Raw genomic sequence first — 27081 nt, 5'->3', positions numbered from 1 at the left:
CGGGGTGAATTAATGGACCGACGGAAATAAACTCTGTAGAGCAGCAAATGGGAGCGTGTCGTGTGAACAGGTGGCCAACGCTCATTACGGCCAGAATTAGCAGCTCATCATTGGCAGATCAGCACAGACAGCTTCACAAACCATTTACCAAAACACTGCACCAATATTTCCAATCTATTCAAGCTTGTGCATCACTTACAGCTACTTTTGTGTTTAATAGTGATTTGAGCTGATGATTAACAGCCTTTCAACTTAACAATTAACAGGTTTATTGAAATCCATTGATTCAATTGAAGTAATCAGAGTAAAGTCACATTTTGATAACACTTTACAATAACATCTCATTAGTTAATGCACTAACATTAACAATGAGCAATACATTTGTTTCAGTATTTATTCATCTTCATTAACGTTAGTAAATAATAATATTTTAAAGGTATATATTTATGCATGTATATATTATATATATATATATATATATATATATATATATATATATATATATATATATATATATATATATATATATATATTCTGTATTTATTTAATTATCATAGTTTTGTTAATGTCTTGAATTCATCTGAATGTCTGCATTCTGAAAAAATGGGTGTAGAATTTTAAAACTATTCAAGAGTTAATGTACAAAAATGCAATATTTATTATTATTATTTATTATTTGATCATGCCGGCTCATAAAAATGTTATTAAATAAGGTACAATCTTTGATTTTAACAACGTATTAGTACATTTTGAAATTAATATTGATATAAAAAGATATAATAAATGCTGTGAATCAAACTGTGATTGTTAAATCATGTAAACTAATGCAGTTAACAGACGAAACTTTATTTTAAAGTGTATTTTTGTCTTGTCTTCCATTAATTACATTTACTTGAGAAGCAAAAATAATTCAGATATTAAGTAATGTTTTCTGAAAAATGCACCAAAATTAAGTGAGTTTTTGCTTAAAATAATGCGATAAGAAAAAATAATATTGTTATTTTGTTTTATTTTAGTTTATTTCTCTCACTCTATTAACATATATTTTTACTTAGTTAATTTGTATTTTTTTATTTTTCAGTTTTGCTGTTTGTTTATTTATTTATTTTTTTATTATTAGGAATTCTTTTTTTTTTTTTTCTTTTTTTTTTTTTTTTTGCAGTTTATGCATTTAAAATGGCTATAAAAGCAATAATAAAAAATACTTTTAATTAAAAAAGGCTGCATTGGTCATAAACATTTTTGCACAGTAATTAATGTTGCCTTTTAACTTATGAATTCTTCTGCTCCATAAATCTCCATAAATGAAGAACAATCTACTCTACTTCTCAGATGTTTCTCCTAAAAAAATACCTAAATAATCTGCCATGCATCTCCTCTAGAGTTACAGAAAAGATCTCAACAATGTCTCAAACTAAAGCCTCCAAACCAAACTCAGAGATCTCAGTATGAGCATTAGTATAGCTCAGGTTTCTCCACAACAGAGGCAGTTTAACTTCAAACTTACCTGTAATCTGCAGATCCTGAGGAGAAATAGAGCAGGAATGACAGAGCGCTGATCCACGCCGAATGTTTCATGTTTTAAAGCAGTCCTCTTTGTTCCTGTGCTGTCCTCTCGTCTCGTGAGTCTCTCTCTCGTCCTGCTGAATTCCAGATGTCATTGTGCTGAGTGACAGAAGGGCTGGAAGTCTTTCGTGGGGGTGTTTCAAACATCTTCTCTCTGAAACTCAATCTGTGACGTCTCGATTGATGGAGTCTCACTTCACGCTCCAGGAGAAAGAAAACCTGGTTCGAGAGGAATTCAGATTCTGGATGAAAGAATACACTCTTATGATTCATGAACGTAAAACTGAATCAAATTAGAATTTACTCAATGGCTATTAAAAAAAAAGGACAAAGTCATAACAAAGAGCAATTTCTTTCAACAAAAGATTTATGATGAAGCTATTCATTTTGACTAATTATGCTTTTTCACAAATTGACATTTTTGTAGTACCGGTGTTATTTAGTTGATATACTTTTATAGATTTTGTTAATATTTCAAATTTTATTTTATTTTAATATTTTCTGTTTTCTCTTTGTTTAGGTAAAGTTTTAGTAATGTTGTTGTGTTCTTGCTATTTTAGCATTTTTTAATATGTTAATATGTATTTTTCCCATTACTTTTTATTAGTTTTAGTTATGTTTATACTTTCTATTTGCCTTTTAATTTTAATTAAAGCTACAGTTTTATTCAGTTTTTATATGTAGTTACCTACCTATATATTTATATTTTAAATTTAGTTTTAGTTAATTTATTTTTTTGTTGTTTTATATAATTCTTGTTTTCAGACTTTAGATCATTTTAGGAATTTTTTTGTGTGCTTTTTTCATTTTTAATAATTTCCTGGTTTTTAGAATAAAAATTGCTTATTTAGTTGCAGTTATTTAATTTTTTTTCCTGTTTTCACTTTGATTTTAGTTAGAGTTTTAGGAATGTTGTTGTCAATTTTTTATGATTTTAGTAGCTTTATTTATTTATTTTTTTTATGTGCAGTTATATAGTTTGAGTTTATTTAGCTTTGTATACTTCTACTAGCCAAAAATGAGAAATCTTGCCTTGGAAACTTGCTGAAATAAAGTACATTTAAATGTATTTTTATATTTGAATTTTATTTCAGTAAACATTTCTTTAAGTAAAGTTTATTATTTGTTAAGTAACCTTGTTTGAATGGTTTAAATGCCTACATTTTAAAGACTGTGGAAAATAAATCTCTCTCTCTCTCTCCCTCTCTCTCTCTCTCTCTCTCCCTCTCTCACTCTCTCTCAGTGTCTCTCTCTCTCTCTTTCTCTGGTGTGTGGTGGTGAAGTGAGTTTCTCTCTGTCTCTATAGAGGAGCTGAACTGTGTTTGGGCTTGTCGTGAGCAGCTGGAACGCTCTTTGAAGAGTTTCACATGATTATTAAGTCTCAAGCCTGCCAAGGCGTTCAAGAAAAGACAATATCCATCATTACAACAATTTTCTGCTTCTACAGCCCTGAATCTGTGTGTGAAGACAACACACATCTGGAGAAGCTCAATCAGGCCACAAACTCTCACACAAGTGCACATACACAGCCCACAGATGACAGGCGTGTGGCTATGTTGTACTTACATACATGTGTCTTTTCCTGTGTGTCTGTGGCACAAACAAACCTCAGTCCTCAAGAGGGCGACAGAGTTTCCTTCAGATGCCATTTAACCAGGTGAACATGCTGAGCTTTTAGTTGCATTGTGCTTCTAGGCATATTTTCTTATGCTGAAGGTAAAACAGATTCCATATAAAAACCTTTAACCATGTATATTTAGTCTACTTATTATAGCTTGCCGTAAAAATCACCATGAGTTGCATTAAAAAAGAGCTTTATTATGATGCTCTGTCTATCATCTACTTTTGTGTTTAATTGGAGAAGGAAAATAATACATATGTGGCTGAAATGAATGAATGAATGAATGACCACTTATTACAGCTGACAAGTCAGAATATCTAATTTTCTTGATAAAATATCTAAAACTAAAAATTGACCACCTACATAGACATTTAAAATAAAGTACTAATAATAAAAAATAAACCAACAAAAATAATAAAACAAACTACAATGAAAAGAAAATTTATAAAATGAAAAACGAATTCAATTCTTTAACAAAACTGTTATAAATAAATAAATACAGAATATATAATAGAAATACATAGAAAATATCTACATTTAAAACCTAATGAAAACATATTTTAAAAATGAAAAATTAAACAACGAACTTAGTGAAACTTTAACTATATTTAAACTGCAAAGAGAAAATATAAAACAAAATATAAAAAACATATTTAATGTCCAATTCTCACTATTATCTGCCTCAACAAACTCCTAATTTGCTGATTATTAATAGTACAATTTGGGTATGGGGCAGGATTACATGATCAAAAATAATATCACTCAGAATAAAGCATTAAAATGTGCTTTTTTTAAAGTACTAATAAACAGCCAACATGATATTAATATGCATGCTAGTTAATGGTGATAATTGGTCTTTAAAATAAAGTATTACCATAAAAATTATAATAAGTAGGTATTTTCCAATTATCTTAAAAAATAAGCGTGTAGATTTCCTTTAATTAAACTGGCTTCATAACTGATGGATTTTGCAGCATCTTCCTGTTTATTACAGCTAATTTGAACCAATCTGTATTGTAAACAGAGCTATATAAATAAAGTGACTAGACTTCCTCAAAGTAGTAAATGGCCATGTATTTTAACAGACAGCATCTGTTGAGGTGAATCTGGGACACAAGGCCACATGCAGCGGCAGGTTTTCTGTCTAAACGTCCCGCAGTCGTGAGTTTCTAATGCTTCTCTCTCAGACAGGATGTTTGTCGGCTCCTCCGGGCAGAAGAAGTTTGTCTGACAGGAGATTATTTCACATCATGGGGAGGAAACAAGCTTGAATTCGTCTGGGCCTTAAATGTTATCAGCCTGCAGAAATATGCTGCTTTCTGAGACGCAACACTCATCACCTCAAACTTTCTTTTGCAAAAACACAAAATACTGAAACTTGAACTAAAATTAGATAAAGATATAACATGGTGGAATAAAAATTGACTCATAATATTAAGACAACAATATCTCAATGACACTAAAACATACTATATTTAGTATAAAGCAGGTAATCATTCAGGTTCAGTGCCTTGTGCTGGTGAACCAGTGTTGATCTCTGTGACTCACCAGGTCAAAGGTCACCCTCACGTGGGATCAAACACTTGACCTTTGTCCTGGAGCGGGAGGAACCACCCTGTGCAAAGAAACCAAACAAAGCAGAGCTTATATTAACAATTTAACACACAAGATTAGTGGTGTGGGATTAAATAGAAGAAGAAAAAAAAAAAAGTACTTATAAGCTGAAAATGTCCTTACACTCAGGCCATCCAATATGTAAAATGTAGCACTGCATCAGTGTCTCATCAATGGATGCTCTGCAGTGAATGGGTGCCGTCAGAATAAGAGTCTGATAAAAACATCACAATAATCCACAGCACTCCAGTCCATCAGTAAACATCTGGAGAAGACAAAAGATGAATGTTTGTAAAAATAAAATTCATAATTAAGGTATTTTCAACTAAAATACTAGTCCATAATCTGCTTGTGTCTTCTCCAGATGTTAACTGATGAATTATTGTGATGTTTTTATCAGCTGTTTGGACTCTCATTCTGACGGCACCCATTCACTGCAGAGCATCCACTGATGAAACTGTAACGGCGCTAATGGAGGACAGGAGACAAATGCAAGTACGAGTAAGTTTATTAGAAGTATGATGATGATGAAAGGTCGGAGAGTAACGCAGGAACCACGGTGGCAGCACAGACTGGTGAGTTGAGACGTGGGGTGCGTTGAACGACGATGACAGCGGTGATAATCCAATAGTGGTGAGTGTATTCCAAGCGTGACTACAGGATCCGAACAGAACGGCGACAAGGCAAGGCAGGAACAACACGAACACGACATCAAACACCAGGATCTACAAACAACGATCAGACAAACAGGAAACGAAAGACAGGGTGTTAAATAGTCTGTGGGAACTAGCCGCACCTGCCGCTGATCAGTGATCAGCGACCACACCCACATGAAACAATCAACATGACGTAACCTGACTACAGCTGGAGACGGTGCATTCACGAACCGTGACAGTACCCCTCCTCCTAAGAACGCCTCCTGGCGTCCCCAGAATCTCTTACCTGTCGATTGTAATCATCGATAAGGGAATGATCCAGGATGTCCCTAGCAGGTACCCAACTTCTCTCCTCCGGACCGTAACCCTCCCAGTCCACCAAGTACTGAAATCCGCGTCCCCTCCTTCTAGAGTCCAGAATACGATTAACCAAATAAGTGGTCTCCCCATCTACGAGACGCGGCGGGGGAGGGACCGGGGTAGGCGGATTAATGGGAGAATAAAATACAGGTTTTATTTTGGATACATGAAAGGCGGGGTGAATTCTCCTGTACGTCGGAGGGAGTTTGAGGCGGACTGTCACCGGACTAATGATCTTGGTGACAGTAAACGGGCCGATAAATTTGGGAGCCAGTTTATTAGAAACGGAACGGAGAGGAATGTTCTTAGTAGAAAGCCACACCTTTTGACCCACGACGTATACGGGAGGCCTAGACCGGTGGCGATCGGCTTTGGCCTTGGTGCGCGCCCCCACTTGGAGTAGAGTCTCGCGGGCTCTGGTCCAAGTGCGGTGGCACCTCTGGACGAAGGCGTGAATGGAGGGGACCGCAACCTCGGATTCCATACTGGGAAAAATTGGTGGCTGGTACCCTACACTACACTCAAAAGGAGATAGGCCCGTAGCCGATACTGGTAAGGTATTGTGGGCGTACTCCACCATAGACAATTGTTGGCTCCAGGAGGAAGGATTCTTGGAGACCAAACATCGCAACACCCTTTCCAAATCTTGGTTGGCTCTCTCGGTCTGGCCATTGCTCTGGGGGTGAAACCCTGAGGACAGACTTACAGTCGCTCCTAGTAATTTACAGAATTCTCGCCAAAATTTAGACACAAATTGGGGTCCTCTGTCAGAAACCACGTCTATCGGGAGGCCATGTAAACGAAAGACGTGGTCTATGACGGTCATCGCTGTCTCCTTGGCTGAGGGCAACTTGGCCAAAGGAATAAAATGGGCGGCCTTCGAGAACCGGTCCACCACGGTTAAAACAACCGTGTTGCCCTGGGAGGGCGGGAGGGCGGTAATAAAATCTAGTGCGATATGGGACCAGGGTCTTGAAGGTACCGGCAGCGGTTGGAGTAACCCATCCGGGGACCGATTGGAAGACTTACCAGTGGCACATACCGAGCAAGCCAAAACAAAATTGTGAATGTCGCGAGCCATAAGTGGCCACCAGAATCGTTGCTTGACTAAAAATCTAGTACGGTTAACCCCTGGATGGCAAGCCACATTAGAGCAATGTCCCCACTGGATAACGTTGGACCTTAATCCCTCCGGCACAAATAAGCGGTTCGGTGGGCACCCGGGCGGAGGCGTTACCCCTTCTAAGGCCGTTCTGACCTTCGATTCGATCTCCCATGTGAGAGTGGAGACCACTAATGTCTCAGGAAAAATACACTCGGGAGTGGACGGGCGTTCGGAATGGTCAAAAATACGAGACAAGGAATCGGGTTTGATATTTTTGGAACCCGGGCGGTACGAAATAGTAAAATCAAAACGTCCGAAAAAAAGTGCCCATCGAGCCTGCCTGGAGTTCAACCTTTTGGCGGTGCTAATGTACTCTAAGTTCTTGTGGTCAGTCCATACTATAAAAGGAACCCCCGATCCTTCTAACCAGTGTCGCCATTCCTCCAATGCCATCTTGACTGCCAACAATTCTCTGTTACCAATATCGTAATTACTCTCTGCAGGAGATAGACGATAAGAAAAATACGCGCAAGGGTGGACCTTGTCGTCTAAGGGAGAACGTTGGGATAACACCGCTCCTACCCCCACCTCTGACGCATCGACCTCCACCACGAACTGCCGTGTGGCGTCAGGGGTAATGAGAATTGGAGCTGAAATGAAACGGCTCTTCAGTTTCGCAAACGCAGCTTCCGCTGTGTTTGACCACCTGAAAGCAGTCCTGGCGGAGGTCAAGGCGGTCAGAGGCGCGGCTAGTTGGCTGAAATTGCGAATGAAACGCCGGTAGAAGTTAGCGAACCCCAGAAACCTCTGTAGGGCCTTACGGGAATCTGGACTTGGCCATTCTACCACAGCCCTAACCTTCTCGGGATCCATGCGTATTCCCTCAGTCGACACGATAAACCCCAAAAATGGAATAGACTGTGCATGAAACTCGCATTTCTCCGCCTTGACAAAAAGCCCATTCTCTAGCAACCTCTGAAGCACTCGTCGGACGTGCTGCACATGTTCCTGGAGAGAAGAAGAAAAAATCAATATGTCGTCCAGGTAGACATAAATGAACTGATCAATCATATCTCGCAGCACGTCATTGACGAGTGCCTGGAAGACCCCTGGGGAGTTGGAGAGCCCGAAGGGCATGACCAAATATTCAAAGTGCCCTCTGGGGGTGTTAAACGCGGTCTTCCATTCATCCCCCTCCCTGATCCGAACCAAATGATACGCATTGCGTAAGTCCAGTTTTGTGAAAATAGACGCTCCCTGCAACCTCTCGAAGGCTGAAGACATCAACGGCAAAGGATAAGTATTCTTTACCGTGATGTTGTTCAGCTCTCGGTAATCAATACAAGGTCGCAGTGATCCGTCCTTCTTTCCCACAAAAAAGAACCCCGCCCCCGCAGGAGAAGAGGAAGGGCGGATGAATTTGGAAGCTAGAGAATCAGAAATATATTTCTCCATAGCCTCCCTCTCTGGCACAGAAAGTGAATAAAGTTTGCCTTTAGGCGGAGACTTACCTGACAATAACTCTATGGCACAGTCGTAAGGACGATGCGGAGGAAGAGAAGCAGCTTGAGACTTACTGAACACTTCCTTCAGGTGGAGGTACTCAGCGGGCACGTTAGATAAATCCACCGCCTCCTCCTGTAACACAGACACAGACACAGACGGACAAGCAGACACTAAACAAGACTCATGACACCTTCGAGACCAAGAAAAGATGGAATTAGAGGACCAGTCTACTTTGGGGTTATGGAGAAGGAGCCAAGGGTGCCCGAGGACAATGGGTGCCAGGGGAGTGTCAAGGATGTGAAATGAGATAGTTTCGGAGTGGTTGCCAGAGGTGATGAGTGTGATCTCCTCAGTGCTGTGAGAGATAGTGGGGAGTTGCTGTCCAGTGAGGGCATGGACCGTGATGTGGTGCGGCAGGGCTTTGAGGGGAATGTGGAGCTTGTGTGCAAGGTGACGATCCATAAAGTTACCTTCTGCCCCAGAGTCCAGTAGTGCCTGACAGTGGTGTGTCTGTGCTGACCACCGCAGTCTTACCGGAAGGAGCGTAGATGATGGCGGTGATGAGGTCTTCTCGGCAGAGATCCCACCCGATAGTAGCCTCATGCGTACTACCGGGCTTGGCCTTTTACTGGACAGGTATGGGCTTGATGTCCGGCTCCCCCGCAGTACATGCAAAGACCCAGGGATCTCCGCCTCTCCTTCTCCTCCCGGGAAAGCCGAGCTCGCCCTACCTGCATGGGCTCGTGATCGTAGGTGGGGCTGACCACGTCTCCGCCACTGAATCGCCCGTCCGCCGGGCCCCTGGATGGGGTGTTGAACAGCCCCCTCCTCTCCATCCGAGTGAGGCGGGCATCCACCCGTAACGCTAGATCAATGAGTCCATTAAGAGAGGGGGGCAGATCCAGGGCGTAGATCTCCCTCTGGACGCGGTCAGCCAGCCCATGCAGGAACATGTCCCACTGCGCCTCCTCGTTCCAATGGCACTCCGCCGCCAGGGTTCTGAATTCGATAGAGAAGTCTGAGACGGACCTCTCCCTCTGGCGTAACTCCGCCAGCCTCCTGGCCGCCTCCCGTCCTGCGACGGCCCGATCGAAGACCCGCCTCATCTCCTCGGAGAGCGCCAGGAACGAGTCGCAGCATGGGTCCTGGTTCTCCCACACCGCCGTCCCCCATAGTGCCGCCCTCCCAGAGAGTAAGGTGAGCACAAAGGCCACTTTCGCCCTCTCGTTGGCGAATGTCCTGGGTTGCAGGGCAAAATGCATATCACAGCGGGTTAGAAATGCTCTACAAAAGCTGGGCTCACCCGAGTATGCTTCCGGGATAGGAAGACGCGGTTCCAGCTGGGAGGTGGTCACTGGTGGTACCGGGAGAGCGGGCGGTGTGGGTGGCGCAGTGGGCGCTCGAAGAAGATGGAACTGCTGGGTGAGCTCGGACACCTGCGTTACCAAGGCTTGGACCGCGCGACCAGTGTCGTTAAGAGTCCTCTCCTGGGAGTCCATCCTCCGAACACTGGCGCTGAGAAATTCCTCCAGAGATGAAGCTTGAGTACTCGCTGCCTCCATGATGGTCTGATCGTTCTGTAACGGCGCTAATGGAGGACAGGAGACAAATGCAAGTACGAGTAAGTTTATTAGAAGTATGATGATGATGAAAGGTCGGAGAGTAACGCAGGAACCACGGTGGCAGCACAGACTGGTGAGTTGAGACGTGGGGTGCGTTGAACGACGATGACAGCGGTGATAATCCAATAGTGGTGAGTGTATTCCAAGCGTGACTACAGGATCCGAACAGAACGGCGACAAGGCAAGGCAGGAACAACACGAACACGACATCAAACACCAGGATCTACAAACAACGATCAGACAAACAGGAAACGAAAGACAGGGTGTTAAATAGTCTGTGGGAACTAGCCGCACCTGCCGCTGATCAGTGATCAGCGACCACACCCACATGAAACAATCAACATGACGTAACCTGACTACAGCTGGAGACGGTGCATTCACGAACCGTGACAGAAACACTGATGCAAAGATACATTTCTCCAGTGCTTTAAGTAGCCCAAAAGAGGTGCTGGTACTCTAATATAGCGATTTTTTTTTTTTTTGATGACTCCCCTCATCCCCTGAGGTAACAACAACTATATTGAAGGGCTTTTATATACAGCAGTCAACAGGCAACCTTAATAATTAATCATTTTATTAGTTTGTGGATTTGCTTGAGCTAGAAAGAACTACTGAACATAAATAAAATGTGCAAAAGGATTTTGAAAAAATACCCTCAGAAAGAGCTACTGCATTACTTCATTTGCTTGCGTCTGACCTGCAGCGATATCTTTCTGGCTTGGTGGGGTGACGGCCAGCGAGTCATCTGATTCTGACCGTGTTCTTTTAGTACTCAGAGTCTGAAGCCAGGAGAGAGTTTCACACACCCTCTTCGACCGCGTTGAGTTGTTGACACTGACAGCGGGAAAAGCGACGCATTTTCTTTTCACTTGTAAAACTCAAGGGTGTATGGGTGATGTAGTCTCTGCTCTCGGTGGGATGAATTAGGAAGCGTGCATTGTGAAGGGCGCTCCGAAAAGCGGCAGCGCAGGCAAAGGATTAAAACCTCTATTAAAACAGATGTCCAAATGAACGCACGGGTACGCTAAAAGCACGGAGAAGTGGCAGTTCGCTCAAGAGCTATATTTGGAAGTGGCGGTACTGAGTACAGGTGCGTACCAGCGCACTTAAAGCATTGACTCAAATGATTTGCGAACCAGCTCCGAACTCCCGAACTGAATCAAATGATTCACGCTCCGAACTCCCAAACTGACTCAAATGATTCGCGATCCCCAAACTGATTCAAATGATTTGCGATCCCGCTCCGAACTCCCGAACTGATTCAAATGATTTGCAATCCCCAAACTGGCTCAAATGATTCGCGAACCCGCTTTGAACTCCTTAACTGACTCAAATGATTTGCGAACCCGCTACGAACTCCCGAACTGATTCAAATGATTCGTGATTCCCAAACTGACTCAAATGATTCGCGAACCCGCTTTGAACTCCAGAACTGACTCAAATGATTCGCGAACCTGCTACGAACTCACGAAATGATTCAAATGATTTGCGATCCCCAAACTGGCTCAAATGATTCGCGAACCCGCTACGAACTCCCGAACTGATTCAAATGATTCGTGATTCCCAAACTGACTCAAATGATTCGCGAACCCGCTTTGAACTCCAGAACTGACTCAAATGATTTGCGAACCTGCTACGAACTCACGAAATGATTCAAATGATTTGCGATCCCCAAACTGGTTCAAATGATTCGCGAATCCGCTTTGAACTCCTGAACTGACTCAAATGATTCGCGAACCCGCGACGAACTCCCGAACTGATTCAAATGATTCGTGATTCCCAAACTGACTCAAATGATTCGCGAACCCGCTTTGAACTCCAGAATTGACTCAAATGATTCGCGAACCCGCTACGAACTCACGAAATGATTCAAATGATTCGCGAACCGTCTCCGAACTCCTATGTTCGCGAAGACATCCCTGGGACATTCACGGGGACGTTCACAGGACGTGCAGCGGCCATTCGGGACGTTTAGGGGACTTTCGCTTTAAATCCTCTAAATGTCATTTTATTGTACTTTTAAGCTAATCAAAGACAATAGATGTATGAAACAAAATAAGTTTATTTTAATTGAACAATCCTAAAGTTGCAGGGCTATTTTCGTCTGTGTGTGTGTTTTGGTGGATGGTGTGTCCGCGTGTCGTCAGCTGTGGTTAGTCGATGGCATTTCTTCCCATTGTCTTCTAAACTAAAACAACAAAATGAACACATTCGGTGTGTTCATAGTGTTATGACTTTATATGTCTAGGACTATCCTTTATCCATTGACAAATATTTGTAAAGACCGAAATTTAGCGGACATAACGTATGCCTTTTTGCCGCATATAGGCGTCTCAGTGTTATTTAAGTCCAATATCTGTCAATATTATATAAGTTTAATAATTTCAGCTTTACAAGATAACTTTAGCAAAGAAAGTGTTCACATGGCCTAACATCAGCAGCCGCGTGGGACAACTTCAGAAAAGGTTTAAAAGGTAAACTTAAATGTATGCATTAGGAGATAAACATGTCTAATAATATAAAAGAATAAATACCTTTTCGACCAAACAAAAGCGAAAACTCAAGGCCGTGTCTGAGGAATTTGACGGATGACCGTTAACTGTCACTAGCGGCTGAGCGTTGCCATGGATACATGCCGCGTGCCCTAAAGTGACGTCATCCGGTCATGTGCTCATTTGATCGACAGCTGCTCGGATCCTATCTCCAGTGTGGCTATATTACTTTTTTATTAGAGCTCTATGTAGTATATTAGTCTTAAATGCAATAACTAAAATAATTTATTTCCTAAATAACTTTTCTTGTCGGCTTACCGACAGTTTATACAAGTTTATTTATATAGCACAAATAAACAGTTTAATACGTAAATTAAAATAATTGATTTATTTTTCTTACCTGTGTTATTTTTCTTCATGTTTTCCTTGGCATTCACTCTATAACATTTTAGTAGAGCTCCTGTGATGTAAACATATTTTCTTCATTCATGCATAAACCTAATTGTAGCTATGCTCAATTATATTATTGAAAGGCATCATGATTTTGATGTTTAAATGCTGAAAACAGACTCCTGATTTAATGACATTTTTCATTATTCATTTTTCATTTCAGAAAGGAAAATTATTAATTTAACATTAACTTTATTTTACAATGTTTTCAAATCTATATAGTAAAACAAATAATAATATCAATCTGCAAATCAAAACAATTTTTTTTTTAATTTTGCAATCTGTTATTATGACAGTTTTTTTTACGGTTTTTGTTTTTTTTAGGATTTTGTTTAAGGCAAAAATACCCTTTAAAATCCAATATGAGTTTATATTAGTTTGATTTTGTCGACTATCTTTGTCTGAGTTGCAAGGTGTCAGGTCCAGTGTGTGGAAGGTTACTTTAGAAATGTGATAGGTTACAGTCTACAAATTACCTTATTTAAAATGTAATATGTAGTATCACTGTTTCAAGTGACTTTAAGTAATGTAACTGATTACATTTGATTACTTTTTGATTACTTTTCTAAATTTCTATTGTTTTCAGATTGTGATTATTTTGAATCATCTAAAGCAGGCAGGATTAATGATACAGTGATACTCAACACTGATTACTCTCAGATTTCACAATCCTTCTTCACTTGAATTAAGATTGTAAAGTACAACCACCTCAAAATAGGACTTTAACAGCTCTTTTTACTTTGCAATCTTTTTTTAGGAAACATTGGTGTCTCATATTTTAAATATGTATATGTGTGAAAATATTCAAATGTAACTCCCTTTGTAATCATGAACAATATCATAATTAACTGTAATTTAATTACAGTTTACATTACATTAACAGATCACAGCTACATTTATTTTGCAATTAAATACGTAATTTAGTTACATGTAACTAGTTACTGCCCAACACTGGTCAGGTCTGATGATAAAAGATAAAGGACTGAATCTTTCAAGTGTTGAATGGAGATGGCAGATGAGGGACGAAACAGGGACGTTCACAAACTGTCACAGACTAATATCATCCGAACGACCGCCAGCGAACTTTGTAAAGCGGACGTACTACGGACCTAAGTGGACGTTCGGAACATCCGGGGAACGTCCCGTTTACTGGGGAACTGATTCAAATGATTCGCGATCCCGCTCCGAACTCCGAAACTGACTCAAATGATTTGCGATTCCCCAAACTGACTCAAATGATTCGCGATTCCGCTACGAACTCCCGAACTGATTCAAATGATTCGCGATCCCCAAACTGACTCAAATGATTCGCGATTCCGCTACGAACTCCCGAACTGATTCAAATGATTCGCGATCCCCAAACTGACTCAAATGATTCGCGATTCCGCTACGAACTCCCGAACTGATTCAAATGATTCGCGATCCCCAAACTGACTCAAATGATTCGCGATCCCGCTCCGAACTCCCAAACTGACTCAAATGATTCGCGATCCCGCTACGATCTCCCGAACTGATTCAAATGATTCGCGATCCCCAAAGTGACTCAAATGATTAGCGAACCCGCTCCGAACTCCCGAACTGACTCAAATGATTCATGATCCCGTATCGAACTCCCAAATTGACTGAAATGATTCGCGATCCCCAAACTGACTCAAATGATTCGCGAACCCGCTTACGAACTCCCGAACTGATTCAAATGATTCGCGAACCCACTTTGAACTCACGAACTGACTCAAATGATTCGCGATCGCGCTCCGAACTCCCAAACTGACTCAAATGATTCGCGCTCCATCTTCTCAGATTTGAGGGGGACAGAAATTACACACACACACACACACACACACACACACATACATTATATATATATATATATATATACAGGGCTCTCAAGTTTTGAACTGAGTTCAGAGTGAGATTTTGCCCGCGGTCGCGATGGCGGCAGGGGTTTGATGGGGACGGGTGTCTGATCTCATAAATGACACATATTCTTACAAATAAAATAATATTTATTTAATTCAGCATTTATTTGTGTGTGTGTGTGAGAGAGAGAGAGAGAGAAAAAATGGTCAGTGCTGTTTATAGTAGGTGTTGGTAGCTGGTTTTGAGGCCAGGGGTTGGTGGCTCCCATTTGAATCACTGTGGTTCCAGGCCAGCCATTTTTCACAGTTCCATCAAGTGCTAAACTGTTCCTGGTTTAGGTCTTGTTTAATCCCACCATGGAGAAAACCCTCTCAGCATAGGTATTTGAATGAGCAAGCACTAACACTAATGCAGCTATTTTAGAAAGCCTCCCTGCTTATGTCCCTCACACCTTGATGGACACAGGAGTTATCTTGTCTGCAGACTAAGCACCAGTAAAAAGAGCTGGTGGTTCCCATTGTGATGAATGGTGATCGGGTTGACCACTCCTTCTTAAAGGAACACCTACAGGTGGCTGCTCTACATAACCCTCTCTTTTTCCCTGTTTCCAGTGGGTTCTCCACTGTTTCCTCTATGGTCCTCCACAGTCTCTTCCATGCACCCATCCTCTACTGGCACCCTAACTCCCTCCCCTACTGTATTCTCCACAGCCTCCTCCTCTGACCTAGCCACCTTTTTAGGGAGCTGGGCCCGCATTCATAAAGATTCTAAGAATCATCTCAGAAAACTCTTGTTACGTCCTCTGGACTTAATCGTTATTATCTGTCTTTATTGTTGTGATATTTGTTGTGTAGTTTCCCTCCTCTCTCTCTTTATCTCTTTCCTCTACGCAGTGTTAATTGGATGCAGCTGCAGGTGATTATGTGGAGGATGGAGCATGCTTAAAAGCTGAGGAGGATGGCACTGAGGCGGGGCGTCGGTCATGCGACATGTGGGTTGTCGGATGACGTGGTTGGTTCGGCGTTGTGAGCTCGCTGTGTATGCGCGTTGTAGAGCTCCACGGTATTGGCCGTTGCCATTCTGCCCGCCGTCTCCTGCCCCAGACATTCATCGCACTGGTTGTCCTGATGGTGGCTGCTAAGCGGTTGCTGTTCGAGTGAGAGTTCTTTGTTCTTATGTTTGCTTTAATGTAATTTCTTTGTTTTGGAAGCCGTAGGGAGGAGGTTGCCATTTGTTTTATGATCCCTTGTTTTCTCCTGTTTTTGGACAGCTAGGGAGTAAAGGAGAGACTGATGTATTTTGTTTTGGGTTTTGGTTTTGTTAGGTAAGTTAATGTTTAATCAGGTCTTAGTTAGTTCCTCTTTTGTTTGTTATTTTGGCTATAAACCCCTCCTGAAGATTCACGCTTCCTGTTATGTTACTTTGTGAATTAAAAACTTTTTCTCTTGACTATACTCTCGCTCCGTTGTGTTTGTGTCAGCTGGGACAGGAGAGGGGCGGGCTTAGTCTAAATTCTTTATTTTAACTTTGTCCGGAATCCCCGACCCTAGACTGGGGGGAGGACGTGACAATTGGGGGCTCGTCCAGCCGTTTTTGATAATTGGTACTTCGTCCGGTTATTATAACATTTGGTGTTTGTTTGGCCGTTCGCTCGTCTTTTTGTAGTAATTCCTATGGCTGTGACACCATAGCAATTGAGGGCTTGTTGTTCATGGTGATTTGTTATGGTTGTTTGTTTGAATCGTTATCTGTCGTTAAAGCCTTTTTGCTTGGCTGTTTTGATCTTTTGGATAGGGGAGGAAGTTCATACGGTTTAGGATGGATTTCGATTTAGTTAAGTTCACTCTTTCGCCCACATTAGGAGAATTTGAACGGTGTAGGAAAGTAGACCTGATACAGATAGCAGATTTCTTTAATATAACTGTTTCTAAAGCGGGAAGGAAGCAGGTTGTTAAGGAGGAGTTGTACGCTAAGTTAGTGGAGAATGGTATTTTGCCTGAACGTTCCATAGCTGGAGGTCCGGAGGCAGAGACTGGTGGAGAGGTATTTGACGATGTATATTCGGGGAATGGTAAAAAGCCTTCTCAAGTAGATCCAATGGTAACTGTTCGCTTAAGAGAGTTAGATCTTGAGTTAAAGAAACAGGAATATGAAACGCAACTGCTTCGACTGAAAGAGTTGGAGATAACAGCTGATCGAGATGTTAAGCTGCGTAAATTGGACCTGGAAGCTCAGATGTGTAAGAGACCAGTTCCGTCACCACGCTCCAGGCTGCTGGCTTCCGGTAGCTCTGAGATGGATCAACCCGACTTTGACATTAGTAGGTATGTCAAACTCGTTCCGCCATTCCGTGAGACTGAGGTTGATTCGTACTTCGTGGCCTTCGAACGTGTTGCGGTTAACTTGAAATGGCCTAGAGAGATGTGGGCATTATTATTGCAGTGTAATCTCGTTGGCAAAGCGCAAGAGGTTTTTGCAGCCCTGCCAATTGAGGATTCACTGAATTATGATGTTGTGAAAGTGGCTGTATTACGTGCTTACGAGTTGGTACCGGAGGCGTATCGACAGAGATTCAGGGCATGTTCAAAAGCAGCCAAGCAAACCTTTGTGGAGTTTGCGCGTGAGAAGAGAGTGTTATTCGAGAAATGGTGTGCTTCTACTAAGATTACGACTCTTGAGGGTTTGCAAGAGTTGATCTTACTCGAAGATTTTAAGAGCTGTCTGCCCGAAAGTATTGTGGTACATTTGAACGAGCAGAGAGTATTTAAACTTGCTGATGCAGCAATACATGCAGATGAATTCGTGCTCACTCATAAGACTGTATTCCCGGTTATGCGTGCTCATACAGCACCCTTCTTTGCGGATGTAGGGAGAGAGAAAAGGATGTCAAGGGGTAATTTTGTTAGGGCTGACGATGAAGCAAATACATTAAAACGTCCTGACAAAAAAAGAGCTTGTTTTTATTGCCTTGATCCTAGCCATCTTATCACAAATTGTAAAGCCTGGCAGCAAAAAGCTAGTAAGTCTAAAGGGGTAGCATTTATTTCTGTGTCTGGAGAGCCACCGCATTCTAGCCCTAAGGTGTTTGAATCATTTTTGCAAACTTGTTTAGTTTCGCTTTCGGATGATTCTGAGGCAAGGCCTATAGTCATGCTGCGAGATACAGGGTCTGCACAGTCACTGATATTGGAGAGTGCACTGCCTTTTTCGAGTGCGTCATATACAGGCGATGATGTACTCATCCGAGGTATTGAGATGGGCTGTACTCCTGTGCCGTTGCATGTAGTCCATTTAAAATCTGACCTCATTTCGGGTCCTGTTAACATTGGTGTGCAGCCACAGTTACCTGTGGAGGGCGTGAGTATGATCTTGGGTAATGATTTGGCTGGAGCTAAAGTTTTTCCATTCCCGATTGTGTCAGCGAAGCCTGATGTTAGGGAGCAGGTAGCTGCTCTGTCACAATTCTCCACTGTTTTCTCGGCATGTGCTGTAACACGTGCTCAAAAGAAATTTGAAGATGTAGTGGATCTGTCAAGTTCCTTTTTAGCTGCACTGCCTGAGGCCGCAGAATGTAAATTGCTTGTTAAACCCCAACCATTACCGTGTGATGATTCCAGCGCAAACGAAACCTCCTTAAAAGTGGGAAGGGAACAGTTAATCGCTGCGCAAAAATCTGATTCAACTCTGCTTAAATGCATCAGTGCGGCTGTTGATAGAACTCGAGCTTCAGATGCTTTGGTGGGTTACTTTTGGGATGAAGATGTGTTGATGCGCTGGTGGAAGCCGTCAACCCCAGGAAGTGATCGTGTATATCAGATTGTTCTTCCTACTGGTTATCGTTTGCAAATTATGAAGCTAGCTCATGAACATATTTGTTCAGGTCACCTTGGTGTTACAAAAACGTATGACCGCATCGCTAGATATTTTTTCTGGCCGAGTTTGAAGTCTTCCGTGTCTGCGTACGTTCGGTCTTGTCACGTTTGTCAACTTGTGGGCAAACCTAATCAAGTGATTCCGCATGCGCCACTCAAACCTATTCCTGTCATAGGGGAGCCGTTTGAGAGACTTATTTTGGATTGTGTTGGCCCCTTGCCAAAATCTAAGTCTGGCCATCAGTACGTTCTTACTATAATGTGCGCAGCCACCCGCTACCCCGAAGCTGTGCCATTGCGCTCTATAAAAGCGAAAGTGGTGGTTAAGGAGCTGGTAAAGTTTTGCTCTCTGTTCGGGTTACCTAGAGTAATTCAGACCGACCAGGGAACAAATTTCACTTCACGTTTGTTTGAGCAGCTGGTAGATGAATTACAAGTGGAACACAAGATGTCTAGTGCGTATCACCCGGAATCGCAAGGTGCGCTCGAGCGTTTTCATCAGACACTAAAATCAATGTTGCGCACTTATTGCGTTGAAACGAATAAAGAGTGGGTGGATGGACTACCATTGTTAATGTTTGCAATAAGGAGTACCAAACAAGAATCCTTAGGATTTAGTCCGGCGGAACTCGTGTTTGGACACACTGTTCGTGGACCCTTGAAATTGTTAAGTGAACAGTTTCTTGCTAAAGATCTTCCTCGTGTACCCATCCTTGAATATGTGAGTACGTTTCGTGAACAACTTCATGGTGTTTGGGAAGTTGCTAAACAGCATCTTGCTGAGAGTCAAATTAAGATGAAGTGTAGACACGATAGAACAAGTGTTGTTCGTGACTTTCAGGCAGGTGACTCTGTGCTTGCCCTTCTGCCTGTGCCTAATTCTCCCATGCATGCTCGTTTTGCCGGTCCATATAAAATCGAGAAAAAACTGAGCGATACGAACTACGCAGTTTTAACTCCAGATCGACGACGCAAAAGTAGAGTTTGCCATGTGAATATGTTAAAAGCATATGTTGCCAGAGATGTGCCTGAAGTCAACCCTTCTGCTGGAATTGTGAATACTACGAATGTTGTTGAACCATCTCTCATTGGTGCACTAGAGACAGGTGAGGTGACTGGCAAGGATGCTCAAGCATCTTGTGGGAGGTTTTCGAATTCTTCTATCTTAGCCACCTTGCCATCCCACCTTTCGTATTTGTCTAAGAATCAGCGTGATGATGTTATTGAACTGATTCACAAGTATTCTACATTGTTTGGTGATGTTCCTTCGCAGACAAATGTGTTAATGCATGATATTGAAGTGGGTCAGAGTACGCCGATCAAACAGCACCCATATCGAGTTAATCCACATAAACGTCAAGCAATGAAAGATGAAGTCAAGTATCTAGTGAGTAACGGTTTTGCTGTACCCAGTCAGAGTCCGTGGAGCTCTCCCTGTCTACTTGTGCCAAAGTCTGATGGCTCGTTTCGATTCTGCACGGATTTTCGCAGAATAAATGATGTTACTAAGGCTGATTCTTTTCCTCTCCCTAGGATGGAGGACTGTGTTGATCGTGTGGGTTCATCACGCTATGTCACTAAACTCGACCTTTTAAAAGGATATTGGCAGGTGCCATTAACAGCACGCGCTTCTGAAATTTCTGCGTTTGTTACACCTGACGCATTCATGCAGTACACGGTCATGGCTTTCGGGATGCGTAATGCACCTGCCACATTCCAAAGGTTGATGCATCTTGTGTTGTCAGATGTGCAAAACTGCGAAGTCTATTTAGATGACGTGGTAATATATAGTCTGACATGGGAAGACCATTTAAGCACCCTTGGTTCAGTTATGGAGCGATTGGCTAAAGCATCTTTGACACTTAACCTCAGTAAATGTGAATTTGCTAAGGCAGTAGTGACTTACCTTGGTAAATTGGTCGGACAAGGTCAGGTTAAACCGGTTCAGGCTAAGATTGAAGCCATTGTGAAATTCCCTTCACCTATTAATAAACGCGATTTGCGGCGTTTCTTGGGAATGACTGGGTACTACCGAGGTTTCTGTCGGAATTTTGCCTCTGTAGTTGCACCTCTTACTGACTTGCTGAGCACGGAACGTAAATTTGTGTGGAATGAAACCTGTGAAACCGCTTTTTGCTCTGCTAAGGATCTATTATGCAATGCTCCAGTTCTCCAGGCTCCGAATTTTGCTGTTTCTTTTAGTCTGCAGGTGGATGCGAGTGCTAATGGTGCTGGTGCGGTGCTGATACAAGCTGATGATGCTGGGATCGAACATCCAGTGAGCTATTTCTCGAAGAAGTTCAACAGGTGTCAAAGGAATTATAGCACCATAGAGAAAGAGGCTCTAGCTCTATTGTTGGCTATTCAGCATTTTGAAGTGTACCTAAGCTCCGGTGATCACATAGTGGTGTACACAGACCACAACCCTCTGATATTTTTAGCTCGTATGTCTAACACTAACCAACGCCTCATGAGATGGGCACTCTTTTTGCAAGAGTTTAATTTAGACATCCGTTATAAGAAAGGTACAGAGAATATTGTAGCCGATGCATTGTCCCGGGTTTATACCGACGATAGTTAGATGGCCCATTGAAAACTAAATGGCTTGCTACCTGTCTCTACTACAAATCGGGTTTTGTAGTTAAGGGTGGGGGTGTTACGTCCTCTGGACTTAATCGTTATTATCTGTCTTTATTGTTGTGATATTTGTTGTGTAGTTTCCCTCCTCTCTCTCTTTATCTCTTTCCTCTACGCAGTGTTAATTGGATGCAGCTGCAGGTGATTATGTGGAGGATGGAGCATGCTTAAAAGCTGAGGAGGATGGCACTGAGGCGGGGCGTCGGTCATGCGACATGTGGGTTGTCGGATGACGTGGTTGGTTCGGCGTTGTGAGCTCGCTGTGTATGCGCGTTGTAGAGCTCCACGGTATTGGCCGTTGCCATTCTGCCCGCCGTCTCCTGCCCCAGACATTCATCGCACTGGTTGTCCTGATGGTGGCTGCTAAGCGGTTGCTGTTCGAGTGAGAGTTCTTTGTTCTTATGTTTGCTTTAATGTAATTTCTTTGTTTTGGAAGCCGTAGGGAGGAGGTTGCCATTTGTTTTATGATCCCTTGTTTTCTCCTGTTTTTGGACAGCTAGGGAGTAAAGGAGAGACTGATGTATTTTGTTTTGGGTTTTGGTTTTGTTAGGTAAGTTAATGTTTAATCAGGTCTTAGTTAGTTCCTCTTTTGTTTGTTATTTTGGCTATAAACCCCTCCTGAAGATTCACGCTTCCTGTTATGTTACTTTGTGAATTAAAAACTTTTTCTCTTGACTATACTCTCGCTCCGTTGTGTTTGTGTCAGCTGGGACAGGAGAGGGGCGGGCTTAGTCTAAATTCTTTATTTTAACTTTGTCCGGAATCCCCGACCCTAGACTGGGGGGAGGACGTGACACTCTTAATTTAGCTTAAAAACTTTTACGTAGGAGTCTTAGCTTAAAAGCGATTCGGGACCGATCTGAGAGCAACTCTGAGTAAGGAAAAGACAAAAACGTTTATCTTAGTGAGGAGGCGGGGTTGAACCGGTTGCTATGTATGACACAATCTTTTGAAGACTCTGATTGGCTGGTTGTCCAAGAAGGAAAAAAAAGAGTGATTTTAAGTATAGGGTCTATTCTAATCCTCACTTTAAATTTACATGCGTAATTTTTCCTATTTGACCATTCTCTCTCTCTCTCTCTCTCTCTCTCACACACAAACACACACACACACACATTATATGTGTGTATATGAATTCTATTTTTTTATTTACCATGCTTTTAATTTCCTATAAGGTATTTGATTGGCTTAGAATGATAAAAATTGTTCCACTCTTTCCAATTACAGTGATTGCTGTCCTATTTAAGTGGCGGTTTGAGTGTTGGTTTTAATGTATCAAACATGGAATCAAAACCAAGAAGAGCGAGAAAGCCAAACTGGACAGAGGAACAGTGTTTACTGTTAGCCCAGTTAATGGATGAACACAAGGCCATTCTTAAAGGAAAATGTGGGCCGGGTGTCACAGCAAGGCACAAGAAGCAGACATGGGAGCGTATAGCACAAACTATTAACGGTTCATTCCCCCTGCTTGTGCGCACCTATAAACCTGCTATATTCATAAATGCAGTTTTTTGAGCTTGCAAGGTGGGAATATCCAGTGGAAACGAAATGAACTGCGACACAATAAGATGTTCTGAAAGTGCTGTAATTGTTTGTGTGATCACTCTGCTTACAGAAGGTTGTGACAGACCCAAATCATCACTATTGCATTGTTGCATGTTCCCAGTTGCCAAATATCGTAATGTAGTGATTACTTTAATTTATATATTAAATTATATTATATTAAATTATTATATAATCTATACCGTCTTATTAACTCATTGTCATCCATTGTCTGCAACACATTTCTTCTGCCTCTTCATCTTTCTGCCATTTTCTCCTCTGCTAAAGAAACTCTTAAGCCTCTTAAAAGTCCTCGTCTGTGCTCCTAACAAATTTTACCTTAAGACCTCTTTTAAGGGATAAGATGCTTTCTGAATTACTTTTTTCTTTACTAGGATTTTTTTCTTTAATTTTAAAAGTAAACGCCCACATTTCTAAGAATTTTCTTAGAATTTTGTCACTAGGAACTACTTTTTGCATTAAGATTCTTTATGAATACGGGCCCAGATCTTTTAGAACAAAGCATGAAAGATTGCTCCTTTGCCTCTTCCCTGACATCTTTGAAATAGACGAATGCAATAATCAATATTATACATTGGATAAAATATAATGAAATAGCCTAGGCAAAACGTTTTGAAAATGGGGACCAGGATGAGGTGCAGTAAAAATAAAAGGAAAGAACATTTTTTTTTTTTTTAAACTATTATGGATACTGCCATACAAGTATTATGGATAGGCCTATTATAGAAGTCTCTTATATCAAACTGTCAGAGTAGCCCCGCATCCTCTTCAACGTGTAACTTTGGCAATAAAAAAATAATAGTGGGCTAATAATAGGCACAAAAGCTACGGCCGACCACGTATAATGGCCAAAATTGCGTGCGTGTCGGGGTCATAATAACCATCAGACCAAAACATATCTTAGACTGTTTTTAAAAAATGTTAAATTAATATATTGATTAAAAAAAAACATATAGTGAAAATCTGTGTCATTGTCTTGACAAGTCTGTAACCGTAACGTTACCTACTTCAGCGAGCGTCTGGATCTGTGTAGCACACGAGCCTGTAAAAATCTTACCCGGATACAGCAATGCTATTTTCTGATTGGCTGATCGGTAGCTATATTTTTTTTATTCGATTAGCAGGTGCGTGTCAGGGCCTTCGGGGAACTCACTTGATTCCTCTACGTTACCTGTTTCACTGTTTAAAAAAATAGCGCCGCAACTTGGTGGGCGTTGTCCTCGTAATGTCTCTGCGTGAGAAATACAAGGTGTGGCGTGTGAGCGTGTGAACGGGTAGAAATGCGTGAGTCTCACGCCCAATGCGTGAGACTTGAGAGCCCTGTATATATATATATATATATATATATATATATATATATATATATATATATATATATACATATATGTATATATATATATATATATATATATATATATATATATATATATATATATATATATATATATATATATATTACGATTTCTGTAATCTATATAGCCTAATAAGCAACAGTTTTTTAACAGTAAGATTTTTATTGTTTTGAAAGAAGTATCTTCTGCTCACCAAGATTATTTGATCCAAAGTACAACAAAAGCAGTAATATTGTGAAATATTTATACTATTTTAAATAACTGTTTTCTGTCTAAATATATTTTAAATTAAGTAGTATTCCTGTGATCAAAGGTGAATTTTCAGCATTATTCCTCCAGTCTTCAGTGTCACATTAATCAGAAATCATTCTTAATATGCTGATTTGCTGATTATCAATATTTAAAATAGATGAGAACATTTTTTTCAGCATTCTTTGATGAATAGAAGGATCCACAGATCAGCATTTATGTGAAATAAAAAGCTTTTGCAACATTACACACTATATCATTCAAAAGCTTAGTATGTATATATGTTTTTTTTTCAAAGGATTCATTAAATTGATCAAAAGACATCATTTTACAAGAGATTTCTATTTCAGATAAATGCTGTTCTTCTGAACTTTCTATTCATCAAAGAAACCTGAAAAAATTCTACTCAACTGTTTTCAAAATTATCATAATATGAGTTTTTCTTTTTTTATCTTCTTTTCTTTTCTTTTTTAGCAGCAAATCAGTATATCAAAATTATTTCTGAGGGATTGTGTGACTGGAGTAATGATGCAAAAAAAAAAAAAAAAAAATCAGCTTTGAATTCTCAATAAATTACATTTTGAAATATATTCAAATAGAAAACAGCTATTTTAAATAGGCTAGTAAAAATATTTCAAAGTTTCACTGATTTGCAGTACATTGGATCAAATAAATGCAGGCTTGGTGAACAGAAGTGACTTCTTTAAAAAAAACTTTAACAATCTTACTTTTGACTGGTAGTGGATACTATAGGCAACTTTAAATTTTCTCTAATTTCTAGCTTTTAATTGGCTTAGAAATCTGTAACTGCTGGACAATAACAAATAATAATGATTTGTTTATACACTACAAACACTTTTTATCACATAATGAGGCAGAATAGTTTCTATACTGTTATAAATGCTATTGCACTGCAATTAGCACTGCATTGTTCATATACTGTATTTATTACCTGCTGGAGATTTTTTGGAAAAAACAAAACAAAACCAAGAACAACTGTTCGATAGCTGGACGCTGTTGCCCATATTAGGAGTTTCCTGTTATGACTTTCTGCGCGAGAGCGCCCTCCGGCTTCCAGTATGATTGAAACACACACTGCAGGAGAGTTTAGCGGTCCGTGATGTTCATTTCGCCTTCTTAGTCCGAATAAAACATCATGTCATGCGCAGACTATCCTGTCTCTTTAAGTTTAAATATATATTTATTCACACCAGCTCTTAAAAACCTCTATACGAACACCCTTGCACAAAAAAGTGCGGGAGACGAATTTCCATGATGATAAAAGTGACAAATCTGATGAAGAAACAAACTCATCCTGATTTTCAATGATCTGAGAGTGAGCACAGTTTAATTTCAGGGTGAACTACTCCTTTAACTAAACTCTATAGTTTTTGCTGAGAGGTAGATGTACTCTTTTAGGTTTTAATATGACTTAAGCCTGTCCACAAGGGGTCAGCAAACTACAAACAAAACACAAAGCTAGTCTCAGTTCAACATGACAACAGAAAGGCTTCCAGCTCTCATATATGATCGTCATCAGTGGAATTTTACCAGAGATATGTGACCAGACAAGAGTTTGTGTAGTTCTCGTCACTAGAGGGCGCTCTCTGTTAGCTTCATGATTGCTATGAGGAAGTGTCTGTGAGGATGAGGAGGAGACCTTCATCAGTCAAACGAGGAAGGAATGTGGCAGATACGAACAGGTTCATTCATTAACCATTGTGTTTATTCAGGAAGCTGCAGGAAGGCTAATGTGTGTGTGTGTGTGTGTGTGTGTGTGTGTTTTCTGTCGTAGCTGACATCGAAGACTAGCGCCACATCTATCGAGAATAATTCAAACATGTAAAGACTCACTTCAGAGGAGACAGAAATCACCGAGGACGTCTTTTATCCTTTATCTCTGAGGGGTTCACCAAGAGTGAAGTGCTTCTGCTGATAGGCTTGATTATTTGCATGCGCTGCAGGGTTTTTAGCAGCCAGTTCACTAAAGAAATAGTGCAAATGAGGTAACATCACACACCAGAAATGAAAGCTAAAGAGCAGTTAGTATCTAACAGAGACAATGATCTGACTTTTACTGGGACTGTACAGCATTAAAATAATAGCTCACCCAAAAAGTTATTTTCCCTTAGGCCATTTTAAGATGTAGATGAGTTTGTTTCTTCATCAGGTTTGGAGAAATGTAGCATTGCATCAGTGTCTCATCAATGGATGCTCTGCAGTGAATGGGTGCCGTCAGAATGAGAGTCTGATAAAAACATCACAATAATCCACAGCACTCCAGTTCATCAGTTAACATCTGGAAAAGACAGAAGCTGAAACATTACGACGTTTTTTTAATGTTAAACCATTGCTAAACTAAAATACGAGTCCATTATACAGAACGCTTCCTCCATTGAAAAAGTCATCTCATATAATTCAAGCAGCACATTTAGTAACATAATATAATATTATGAACAGAATCTTAAACCTACAATGTACGACCAACAAGATTTCATACAGGAACCGATTAAAGTAAATGTATACTGTTCTCATACACTAACTTGTGAACTATTC

General features: G+C 40.9%; 2 protein-coding genes across 2 annotated transcripts in view; both read right to left on the bottom strand.

Moving 5' to 3' along the window:
• Positions 1-26850, bottom strand: part of egfl6 (EGF-like-domain, multiple 6) — a 43724-nt gene extending 16874 nt beyond the window's left edge. The window contains exons 1-4 of the mRNA XM_052565112.1: positions 26636-26850; positions 26380-26509; positions 4736-4802; positions 1508-1785 (exon numbers count right to left, since the gene is read on the bottom strand). Of these exons, the coding sequence (XP_052421072.1) occupies positions 1508-1578 (71 nt within the window). The 5' untranslated portion in view covers positions 1579-1785; positions 4736-4802; positions 26380-26509; positions 26636-26850. The remainder of the gene's footprint in view (positions 1-1507; positions 1786-4735; positions 4803-26379; positions 26510-26635) is intronic.
• LOC127964784 (uncharacterized) lies at positions 5264-6634 on the bottom strand. Its single transcript, XM_052565119.1, has one exon. The coding sequence runs from the start codon at positions 6395-6397 to the stop codon at positions 5708-5710; it is 690 nt and encodes a 229-aa protein (XP_052421079.1). The 5' UTR covers positions 6398-6634; the 3' UTR covers positions 5264-5707.
• Positions 26851-27081: the final 231 nt, after the last annotated feature.

This window comes from Carassius gibelio, chromosome B9 (assembly GCF_023724105.1).
Source record: "Carassius gibelio isolate Cgi1373 ecotype wild population from Czech Republic chromosome B9, carGib1.2-hapl.c, whole genome shotgun sequence".
NCBI classification, from domain to species: domain Eukaryota; kingdom Metazoa; phylum Chordata; class Actinopteri; order Cypriniformes; family Cyprinidae; genus Carassius; species Carassius gibelio.
This window is presented reverse-complemented; position numbering and strand designations above follow the sequence as displayed.